This window comes from Paramormyrops kingsleyae, chromosome 13 (assembly GCF_048594095.1).
Source record: "Paramormyrops kingsleyae isolate MSU_618 chromosome 13, PKINGS_0.4, whole genome shotgun sequence".
NCBI lineage: Eukaryota > Metazoa > Chordata > Actinopteri > Osteoglossiformes > Mormyridae > Paramormyrops > Paramormyrops kingsleyae.
Window position 1 is genome coordinate 21,554,174 of NC_132809.1, and position 11,947 is coordinate 21,566,120.

Genomic DNA, 11,947 nt, shown 5'->3' on the forward strand with positions numbered 1-11,947 from the left:
ATATAGTCATTCTCATATGTGTTAAGGAGAACTCTTGTATGTTTTTCATACAGTAATTGCAGCAATGGACAGGGCAGACATGTTCGCCCCCTATCTTGATGGTCCCAGCATGTTTACTGCTGGGGGAATGCTGGCCGCCCCTGGGCCAAGCATGACACCATTCCCTGGATCTGTGGGGCTACAAATGCCCACACCTACTCCAGTGTGGAGCGTCTGGCCCCAGCAAGGGAGTGAGGCTCCCGTTCCACTCCTGCCACCAATCACCATCCCTGTTGCGACGGAACCACCCAAGAAGGGTAAACGGTGTCGCCAGAAGTGCAGAAACCCCGAGTCCTTCAGCTCGAAATACCAGAGGCTGATGGATGTTACTTATGGGACTGCACAATATTGGTCCATGGACATTGGTTTAAATTGTGCCACTCCTGAAAGTAACACTGATACGTCAACCCACGCAAGATGTGGGGTAAAGAGGAAGTGGTGCAGGGAGGCAGAGGTCCAGGGTCAGGACAGTGAGGAAAATGGTGGCCAGAGTGGAATCGAAGAAGTGGAAAGAGCTGCCAAGCAGAGCAGGCAAATGGCTGCAGATACTGAAGCTAGCCAGCCATCAGAGTCTCTGAACCATCCTGTGCCAGGAAGTTCTACAGAGCAGCACGGGTGGAATGCTGTTCCCTCCTGTGTGGAACAGAACTGGAACCTGGAGGACCTGGAGTTGCTGAACAACATCCTCCAGCCTGATGAGAGGCCAGTCCCTGCTGCAACAACGGACTGGCCTCTAGACTCGTTTGACGGATGGGTCTCGGACCTGTTTGTGGACCCATGCTTCAAAAGTTGGGAAACCTCCTGGGACAGCCAAACACCTGAGACTGCCCATGTGCAGGATGTTTCCCAATTACCTGGACAAGTCCCTGTCTCCCAAGTCGAAGGGAGCCAGGAATTCATGGTGGAGCCCCAGATCCAGGTGCAGCAGGAGAGCTCAGGGAATACACTTGACCCCGAAGAGCTCATCCTGCAGCAGATCCTGGTTGAACTTTTTAAAAACTGTAAATAGTGTCGGGGCATTCTGAAATAAAAGTTTTATAGCAAATAAGAGAAATAAGAGAGAAAAACAGTGGGTTTGTGTTGTGATCAGTGTGCCTGGTTGTAAGAATGTCAAACCTTAATGGGATCCTGAAATCACAGGTTGATGCCCCCCCATATATTTCATGTCCACCCATCCATGCATTTTCTGTATCCACTTGTCCTATTCAGGGTCACAGGGGTCTGGAAACTATGCCAGTAGCATAGATGGTCGCAAAGAAGGGAATAACCTAGGATGCAGTGCCAACCCACAGCAGGAATCTTACACTATTCATGCATATGGACAATTTGGTAAGTCCAGTGCACTGCAGTATGTTTTTGGACTGTTGGAGAAAACACAGGGAGGGCATGGGAACATGCAGATCTGAGACAGAGCGTCAAGCCCTGAACCCACAGGTATGAAGCATCAGCGCAAACCAATGATGGGGGGGGGGGGGGGGGGGAGTGGGGTTCCCCAGGACACCCCCTCAGACAACCAACGGCATTTTCAAGCATTTTTCTTTATAGCTTTTACATAAATTCTATGAAGATTACGCTATGGTTTACATTCAAATTCATAAAATAACAATTACGTTGTGACATCAAAGTTCTAGAATCTTCTGGCAGCTTTATAAAAAGCCAGTCGCCAGTTCATTCTATCAAACTGATATTCAACCTGACAGGCTCGAGGTGTGTTCTTAACAAGGCAGATGGATTCTCAGCAGCATTCTCAAATTGTCGATCCATATCGTTATTATCAAGCAAACGGTAGGTAAACAGTAAGCGCTCATCCATTCGCGCTTCGTGAATTCACAGATCCGCAAAAATTTCATTGGAACCGAACTTATAAGTATCCGCGATTTTTTCGCACATCTGCGAAATCCTCGAAAAACCCTACAGAAGTGTTTATGTTAAATTTTCGTAATAATTTACAAGTTTTCATGCTTTTAAGTGTAAAATTGGTAAGAAAAATTTAGTTAATGAAGATTCTACTTTGGGGAAAGTTCAAGGCATACAATATAAATCAGTTAGAAATCCCTTAAAAAACGTGGCTTTCATGTGGAAACGTTCCTATTTATGTACATACTGTATTGTACCTTTACAAGATGCGAATCCCATTCGCAAAGTTTATTCCCTTTGCAATCGTTATGACCTGTACGTCCGATCGTCCCGTGTGCCACGCGCCCTCATCTAGCGCGTCTGGAATCCCCGTGTGATCAGTGCTGTTTCGAGTTGCTGTCATTAGTCCTGGGCAGGGCTGGACAGGTCATCTGGCGTACCGGGTAATGCCCGGTGGGCCGACGCACATTTTTGGGCCGGCCCGGGGCCCTCCCCTGGATCGTAGAGGCCTCTCCCATATACTAAATACACACAAAATTAAAAGGATGCATTATCCCCTAGGATATTGATGGCTAGAATATACTATTTATATTTTCGATGTGGCTTGCCATTTTATATATCTCTCATTTTGTTATACATTCTTATTATGGTGGGAGTAGGGTGTAATTTTTATTTGGAAAAAAAAAACCTGTAAAATCCCTACAACAAACTTAAAATATAATACATAGTAATGTTTTGAAGTCAAACTAAGCTGTTCCTTTTGTATTTAATGGTTTTCCGTTTGAGGGTTTTGCAAAAAACTGCAGTGCATGATGGGTAGGATCTAAAGGCTGCCTAACGTCCTCATCCGTCTGACGACTGTTGCACGCTCGGTTCCCCGCATGCGCGCGCATGCGCACTCGGAGAGACGCCATGTTGCTGTGTGCCGGCTGCGCGATCGGTTCCGCGCATGCGCCACCGTGTTGCTGCACGATCGGTCCCATGCAACGCTTTGCGGCAGACAGCGCGTTTTCGGACCCGCACATACTGGACTGTTTACAGCGAAACTCTAAAGCAACATATATCTATAATTTTTGAGAGCGTTTAAAGGCAGTCATACATGTGAATTGTGTCTGTGCGATATGTATATGTTTGTAGCATCACCGTATTTAGTTAAAATAATATGTATTTTTTTATATGGACACGTGCATTATGTTTTAGTTTAAGTTCTTTCTGTGTATTTGTAAACTACTTACTACTTACTTATAGGTTTTCTTAATGACCTGTTTTGAGTGTCCTTTTTATTTCTTAAATCCATCCTTTTCTGTTAGTAAATATATATATATATAATTTTTTAAAATAAAATGTAAATGGTTCATAAAAATAGTTTCAAAAACAAATTTAAGAAATATCAGAGGGCTGCGTAAAACTCATCGCTGGCTTCCAACGCAGGGGAACCGATCGTGCAGCCGGCACACATCGGACAGTGACAGCCGTAAAGCGTTTCGTGGGACCGATCGTGCAGCAACACGGCGGCGCATGCGTGAAACCGATCGTGCAGCCAGCACACATCAGGCACTGACAGTTGCGTTCAACTTGCTTGCAGCGCTGGCTTAAAGCAACGCATTCTGATCCTGACGTAATGCATTACGGTTAGATGCATTGCGACCTCTCACCCGGCTGCACAAACTGGAACCGCACATTTGCCCTTATTGGCTGAAGAATTTAGTTACACGCATGACGTTTGTATCCCAGGCAGTTCCAATGCGTAATCTGCTATTTCTCCCGAATATCATGTAAAGCAGTGAGAACTGGTTTTCAGTTAATTTACCTGGTAAAATAAAATTTAAACAAATGACACAAATGCTCTAATAGTACACGTAAGTTAGTGGTTTATTTATTGTTAGTTACTGTAATGTTGTGCTGCTTTATTTGGTTAATCGTCCAGCCTGTGAAGAAGGCATTCAAGTAAGAATTGCCTTGTAGTATGACTCATTTCCTGGCGCGTACAATTTATATTAGGTCAGCGTTCACGGTTCGACTTCTGATATTCAAATCGAGTTCAAGGTCAAACTTGTTTGTTCGACTTTCAAGAAATTTGAGTTGTAGTGAGTTCGAGAACAGAGGTACCACTGTATGTATATAGTTTAGCCTAACCCAGCCACTTAAGGGAGCAAGCCAGCTGAACTAGGTGCTGGTGTTCTGTCGATATATGCTGCCTTGTAGAAAAATGCTACCGTAGTGCTAATCGATAGCCCTAACCCTAACTCTTACCCTAACCCCCCAAAACCCCTATAACCCTTACCTTAACCCTAACCCCTAAAACCTAACCCTAACCCTAATCCCAAGACGGTGGAACTGCACTGCACTCGATAGCACGTCTCGATAGGTAGTATTTTATGACAGAACACCTGTCCCAAGCCCGGATTAATGGGGAGGGTTGGCATCAAGAAATAGAGATCTTAACTGCATCACTGATGTCAAAATGTGGGAAATATGTGGTTGTATAAATAAATGCATTAAAGTAGGTTAATGATTCTGTGCTGTCTAAATTGTATAAAAAATTAGGCCAGTCCAGCCCTGGTCCTGTGTATTTAAGTCTGCGTTTATGTATGTTTCCCGAGTCCTGTCATTAACGTCATTTTAAGTTTGCTGCCTGTTCCATTGTCCTGCTTGTCTTTACCTTTTGATTAAACCCTGTGTACACTTTTTACATCAAACATTTTTAAAAAATATAATGCATTAATTAAGCTAACTTTTAAATGAAATGAGAGTGTTTTGGGACCATATTTAGGGTTTAAACTATAGAAATAAGCACATATTACCATTTCTAGTGACTCTACCAAACATCCGCGAATCCTCATTCGCAACAGGTTTTGGAACGTAACCTCGCGAATGTCCGAGGTCTGACTGTATATTTCTCAGTACAAACGTAGTGTGTAATTTGAAATTAAAATGTTTTTTTGTGATATTTCTCAACAGTTTGGATTAGAAGAGATAAACAAATCACATAAATATAGTCATTCTCATATGTGTTAAGGAGAACTCTTGTATGTTTTTTATACAGTAATTGCAGCAATGGACAGGGCAGACATGTTCGCCCAGTATGGTGATGGTCCCAGCATGTTTACTGCTGGGGGAATGCTGGCCGCCCCTGGGCCAAGCATGACACCATTTGCTGGATCTGTGGGGCTGCAAATGCCCACACCTACACCAGTGTGGAGCGTCTGGCCCCAGCAAGGGAGCGAGGCTCCCGTTCCACTCCTGCCACCAATTACTATCCCTGTTGCGACGGAACCACCCAAGAAGGGTAAACGGCGTCGCCAGAGGTGCAGAAACCCCGAGTCCTTCAGCTCGAAATACCAGAGGCTGATGGATGTAACTTATGGGACTGCACAATATTGGTCCATAGACAATGGTTTAAATTGTGCCACACATGAAAGTTCCACTGATACATCAACCCACACAAGATGTGGGGTAAAGAGGAAGTGGTGCAGGGAGGCAGAGGTCCAGGGCCAGGGCAGTGAGGAAAATGGTGGCCAGAGTGGAAACGAAGAAGTGGAGAGAGCTGCCAAGCAGAGCAGGCAAATGGCTGCAGATACTGCAGCTAGCCGGCCATCAGAGTCTCTGAACCATCCTGTGCCAGGATGTTCTTCAGAGCAGCACGGGTGGAATTCTGTTCCCTCCTGTGTGGAACAGGACTGGAACCTGGAGGACCTGGAGTTGTGGAACAGCATCCTCCAGCCTGATGAGAGGCCAGTCCCTGCTGCAACAATGGACTGGCCTCTAGACCCGTTTGAGGGATGGGTCTCGGACCTGTTTCTTGACCCATGCTTAAAAAGTTGGGAAACACCTGAGACTGCCCATGTGCAGGATGGACATGGACAAGTCCCTGTCTCCCAAGTTGAAGGGAGCCAGGAATCCATGGTGGAGCCCCAGATCCAGGTGCAGCAGGACAGCTCAGGGAATACATTTGACCCCGAAGAGCTCATCTTGCAGCAGATCCTGGTAGAACTTTTTAAAAACTGTAAATAGTGTGGGGGCATTCTGAAATAAACTTTTAATAGCAAATAAGAGAGTGTTGTCTTTTAATTGTACAAGGTACTTAAACAGTCAGCTGGGTGAATATGACAATGTCTACATAATACTTGGGCTCATTATTAAAAATGCTAAATTAACGGTGCTAAAAAGTAAAAAAAATATTAGGTGAACTGTGAGATTGCGTGCTCATGGAAGCAGCTAACACATGAGTGAGGCTTCCCGCCAAGACGAAGACGTGGGGCGTACCCAAGCCAAGACACATATATCCCATCGTATTTTTCTTTTAACCAAAAATTACTTTTAGTATGAAAGATATACTATGCACTTACACAAACAAATAATAAATAACACAGATATATGATATGTCATTCAAATCATTTTCTGTACTGTTTATATTTTTTTGGCCTCCTCATCATCTGTGAGGTATTGTGGTCCTTCGGCATGCTCCCAAAATATTCCCATTTAATTTATCACGGCCAACTGAAGAATAAACTGAAAAATGTCAAATTTGCCACCTTAGAGGGACGACTATCCTCTCTTTTCCTCACTTCATTTGATGTTTTCTTTACACTAAATCACTGAAAAACGGTGGGTTTGTGCTGTGATCATTGTGCCTGGTTGTAAGAATGTCAAACCGATCCTGAAATCACAGGTTGATGCCCCCCCCCATATGTTTCATGTCCACCCATCCATGCATTTTCTGTATCCACTTGTCCAATTCAGGGTCACAGGGGTCTGGAAACTATGCCAGTAGCATAGATGGTTGCAAAGAAGGGAATAACCTAGGATGCAGTGTCAACCCGCAGCAGGAATCTTACACTATTCATGCATATGGACAATCTGGCAGAGGTGTGGACTCGAGTCACATGACTTGGACTCGAGTTAGACTCGAGTCACAATTTTAATGACTTTGGTCTCGACTTGATAAAATCACAAAAGACTTGGCACTCGACTCGGACTTTAACACCAATGACTCGTGACTTCACTTGGACTTGAACCTTTTGACTTGACAAGACTTGATACACCAATTGACCTTACACCAAACAAAAAGTTTATTTTAAAAACGAATACATTCCTTGAATTAATTAACGTTAACTGTATTCATTTCCAGCCAGTTTATACGAACTCCCCAGAATCCCCAGCTCACAACACAACATCCAATCAACTTGCAGAAGCGAAGCATGAAGTAACGTGATTTTGCAGAGCGCCAGTCTGACAAAAATGATACCTAGGGTTATTTCATTTGCTTTCACAAATTATGAGGTGGTCAACAAGAAACGAACTGCAGTATGCAAAACATGCGGGTCAAAAATTACAGACAGAGAGGCTACAACATCCAACTTCGTTCGACATCTGAAGTTACACAAAGAAAGGTAAGTCGAGGCTAATGTATAGTGACTATAATGTCTAGTTAATATTAGCCTAATGGCTTGGCGAATTCTAGCTTGCTAGTTAAATCATGTGGCTGGAAAGTCATTTTGCATACATTGAAAAAAGTATTACGGGTTCCCACACAGATGTAAATCCGAAATAAGATGACAAATCTACTTTTAATCAGACAGCTAGCACTACAATGTGCTAACCTCGATCGCAGCAGTGAAATCGCACGGTAACGTTACCGTTACTCCCGTCATTGAAATAGTTTAATTTACACTGATTACTGTGTAAACGGTTTATCTGTGTTTTGAGCCTGAGCCGAGACACAGTCATTGCACCCAAGACATACACAGCTGGCAGATGGTAGCGCCATAATCAGGTCTTAAAAAAATCAACTTGAATGATCAGAATTGACTATATTGTATATGTGTTATACTATTGTATATATGATCAGATATTATGGTGTTACCTGGTGTTATTTTAAAAGCAGATTTGTACTGTAGTAGTTGGTTACCGTGGAGATTTTTTTTTGTATTGCTGTACCATTTTCAATGCAGTTAATGTTTATTTTATTATGAAACAGTCTGCTTATTATTTTTTCAATTAATTGGTTGTTTGATTTGAAAAATTCTGAAAAGAATTGAACCCCAACAGCCTTCAATCTTACAGTTCATGGTCATCCGTGTAGAACAGTACAGCATGACTCATCCACAGCAGAAAGCTATCACCAATGCAATACTCTCTGACTTGGTTATTGATTGCAACTTGCCCTTGTCTATTGTAGAAAACAAGAGTTTTCGGCACTTTATGACTGTAGTTGACAGTAAGTATAGCCCAGTATGTCGCAGAACACTGTCATCAAAAGTAGAGGACCTTGCTTCAGAGAGACGTTCAAAATTGAAAACTGAGTTGAGGAACATAGACCACGTTTCAGTCACTGTGGACATTTGGTCTGACCGAAAGATGAGGGGGTTCCTTGGTGTAACAGTGCACTACATAGAGAAAGAAACGGAGAGGATACAGCTTAAGTCCAGTCTCCTGGCCTGTGACCGCTTCAGAGGCTCACACACAGCTGACAGGATCTGTGAGCTGTTTGAGGCCATATGTGATGAATACAGCATTAGAGATAAACTGGACTATATTATAAGTGACAATGCTGCCAACATGCAGAAAGCGTTTACTGTATGCTTTCCCACTGAACAAGAAGATGAAGTATATGATGAAGACCACCTTGATGACCCAGAGCTCTGGAATGACCTAACCCAGGAAGATAGGGTAACAGTAGATGCTGCTATGGCAAAAAAACAGCGCTTGCAGTGTTTTGCACACACCCTCCAGCTTGTGGTTGGAGACAGTTTGAAAGAAACAAAAGTGACAACTACTTCTCTCTCTAAGTTATCAAAGCTCAGCTCACTTTTGCACACGAGCACAACATTCAGAGATGCATTTGATGCTGAATTTGGAGAACAAAGAGGCATTCCTGCTGTTGTCAATACAAGATGGAACTCAACGCTAAGGCAAGTGAAGGCAGTTTTCCAGTATGACTATTTAAAACTCTGCCATGTTCTAGAAAAGGCTGGACACAAGGAGTTGCTGTTTACAGTAAGGGAGTGGAATTTGTTGAAAGAGTTGTTGGACATCCTTAAGCCGTTTGGAGAAGCAACAGATTTGACACAAGGTGAGAAGATGTTACTATCAGTTTTGTGGTTCCCTCTGTCCTGTCCCTGAATCACCACCTTGAGAAGCTAAAGCCTCAAGCCCGATTCCTGAGCGGCCTGGTCAGAAATCTCCAGGCATCCCTAAACAAAAGATTTCTTGGAATATTCATCAATGTGAAGATGGCTAGGATACAAGATGGAATCACTGCCCCCTTTTCAGATCCAGTCTACCTCAAAGCAGCTGCCTTGGATCCTGCCTTTTCTCTGATGTGGGTGGAGCACCATGTGCTGGTCAGTCGTGAGGTCAAGGCAGAAGTAGAAAAACAAGTGAAAGGTACATATTGAGTTTAATGTGTGTATGTATATCTGTGTAAATATATATATATATATATTCCCTTTATTATATACATAATTTATTCATTCATTCATTTAAAATCTCAAATGTTTTCCTGGATCTGATCTTGCATGATGCTGCAGAGACTGAGCCGCCCGTGTCTGTTGTTGATGAGGAAGAGCAAGATGAACTTGGGCAAGGGGAAGGGCTGTTTGCTGCATACCATAAGAGGCAGAAGAAGAGTGTTGGTACCACTCCAGCACAACAGCTAAGTCACTACCTTGACATATCTGAAGGTCAGAATGCCCTTTCATTCTGGGCAATGAACAAAAAAGCTCTTCCTTCACTGTTCCGAGTGGCCATAAGGGTCTTGGCAGTGCCTGCCTCCAGTGCTCCAGTGGAGCGAGTTTTCAGCTACAGTGGCATCATACTACGGCCCCATCGTGCACAAATGACTGACAGACTTTTTTCCAATTTGGTCTTTTGCAAATGTAATCCTTAAAAGGGCTCTAGGATAACAAAAAAGCACAATCCTACAGATGATTAAAACTGTTCATGCATTTGTTCTGTTTATGCATCTGTTGTATTTACCTCTCTCTCTCTTTCTATCACACACACATTCACCACACACACACATTCACATATAGTACAGCACATGTAAAGTAGGTCGGCAACTTTAGAAATATATATTCTAGAAAGCATCTGTTGTTTTTTACATTTTTATTTAATTTCCACATAAAACATGCAGCTACATACAGTATAATGTCACTTTAACAGTAGTCGTACAGAAAACGTATTTTATTTAATAAACATTGGTTCAGTATGAGATGAGGTTGGGTATTGTAAAAAAGGACAGTAACAAAAATAATGCTGTTGTACTGGGTTAATATTTACTGTGAAATGCAATGTCAGCACTCCTTTTTTTCTCTGATTAAGTTCAGTTGCACTTGCTGCTGTCCAATAAATACACCTTTTTAGAAGCATTTATAATTTCTGAAAATTATTTATTATTACCTAGTAATAAAATAACATATTTGGTCAAATGACTTGTTCAGGACTCGAAATTCAAAGTTTAGGACTTGGGACTTGACTCGGGACTTGCATGTCTTGACTTGGGACTTAACTCGAGACTTAAGTGAAAGGACTTGAGACTTACTTGTGACTTGCAAAACAATGACTTGGTCCCACCTCTGCAATTTGGTAACTCCAGTGCACTGCAGTATGTTTTTGGACTGTTGGAGAAAACACAGGGAGGGCATGGGAACATGCAGATCTGAGACAGAGCGTCTTTTTACATCAAACATTTTTTTAAAAATATAATGAATTAATTAAGCTAACTTTTAAATGAAATGAGAGTGTTTTGGGACCATATTTAGGGTTTAAACTATAGAAATAAGCACATATTACCATTTCTAGTGACTCTACCAAACATCCGCGAATCCTCATTCGCAACAGGTTTTGGAACGTAACCTCGTGAATGTCCGAGGTCTGACTGTATATTTCTCAGTACAAACGTAGTGTGTAATATGAAATTAAAATGTTTTTTGTGATATTTCTCAACAGTTTGGATTAGAAGAGATAAACAAATCACATAAATATAGTCACTCATATGTGTTAAGTAGAACTCTTGTATGTTTTTTTATACAGTAATTGCAGCAATGGACAGGGCAGACATGTTCGACCCCTATCTTGATGGTCCCAGCATGTTTACTGCTGGGGGAATGCTGGCCGCCCCTGGGACAAGCATGACACCATTCCCTGGATCTGTGGGGCTGCAAATGCCCACACCTACACCAGTGTGGAGCGTCTGGCCCCAGCAAGGGAGCGAGGCTCCCGTTCCACTCCTGCCACCAATCACCATCCCTGTTGCGACGGAACCACCCAAGAAGGGTAAACGACTTGTTCACCCAAGAAGGGTAAACGACTTGTTCAGGACTCGAAATTCAAAGTTTAGGACTTGGGACTTGACTCGGGACTTGCATGTCTTGACTTGGGACTTAACTCGAGACTTAAGTGAAAGGACTTGAGACTTACTTGTGACTTGCAAAACAATGACTTGGTCTCACCTCTGCAATTTGGTAACTCCAGTGCTAGGCCTGTCACGATAACAAATTTTGCTGGACGATAAATTGTCCAAGAAATTATCGCGATAAACGATAATATTGTCCATCTGAGACCATTTTCATCTAGAATAATGATAATGGCATAATAATGCACATACGCCTTTCAAAATTCAGAAACGTTTATTTTTAGACTATTTAACACTGAAAATGGAAAACATTTTAAATATCCACAATAACAATGAACAAAACAACCAAAAACAATAAAAGCAATGGACTCTCAGTCTCTGTTAACAAAAAATGCACTTGAATAAATACCAAAAACAATAAATAAAATGGATGTAAACAAAATTGCACTTCAAAAAATATTAAAGAATAGGCTCAACCAAATTTTCAAAACCCATTCCCATCCCGTTCAGTCCCGTGGGATGTCATTCCCGTACCGTCCCATTCCTGTCAAATTTCAAAAAAATCTTCTACCGCTCCCATGTTTTTCATATATTTCCGTTAGCGCTTGTTTTCCGCGACCAGAGTGGCAGATATTTTTGACTAGGGTCCTGGGAAAGTTGCACCAGCATCATACTGGTGCATGCCATGGCAGA

At 42.4% G+C, this 11,947-nt stretch overlaps 1 protein-coding gene and 1 long non-coding RNA gene across 5 annotated transcripts; both read left to right on the forward strand.

Moving 5' to 3' along the window:
- The first annotated feature begins 1,709 nt into the window (after window positions 1-1,709).
- Window positions 1,710-5,967, forward strand: LOC140578202 (uncharacterized). 2 transcript variants are annotated; one of them, XM_072698395.1, is made up of 2 exons: window positions 1,710-1,824; window positions 4,943-5,966. In XM_072698395.1, exons 1-2 carry the CDS (start codon window positions 1,767-1,769, stop codon window positions 5,908-5,910), a joined length of 1,026 nt encoding a protein of 341 aa, XP_072554496.1. In that variant the 5' UTR covers window positions 1,710-1,766; the 3' UTR covers window positions 5,911-5,966. The 2 variants fall into 2 exon arrangements, with proteins under 2 accessions (XP_072554496.1, XP_072554497.1); XM_072698396.1 differs by having other exon boundaries at window positions 1,741-2,810; window positions 3,441-5,967.
- Window positions 5,968-6,869: 902 nt separating this feature from the next.
- On the forward strand, window positions 6,870-11,134 carry LOC140578203 (uncharacterized). 3 transcript variants are annotated; one of them, XR_011982289.1, is made up of 5 exons: window positions 6,870-7,289; window positions 8,078-8,971; window positions 9,172-9,285; window positions 9,429-9,581; window positions 10,933-11,134. It is a non-coding gene; the product is annotated as an uncharacterized lncRNA (long non-coding RNA). The 3 variants fall into 3 exon arrangements; XR_011982290.1 differs by lacking the exon at window positions 9,429-9,581; XR_011982288.1 differs by lacking the exon at window positions 10,933-11,134 and having other exon boundaries at window positions 9,429-10,695.
- Window positions 11,135-11,947: the final 813 nt, after the last annotated feature.

What these genes read in the sequence shown, in the direction of transcription:
- LOC140578202 (XM_072698395.1), top strand. Translation starts at nt 1,767, where the DNA reads ATGGATTCTCAGCAGCATTCTCAAATTGTCGATCCATATCGTTATTAT. An exon ending in TCGTTATTATCAAGCAAACG is followed by an intron (nt 1,825 to 4,942) that starts GTAGGTAAACAG and finishes TTTTTTATACAG; the next exon opens with TAATTGCAGCAATGGACAGG.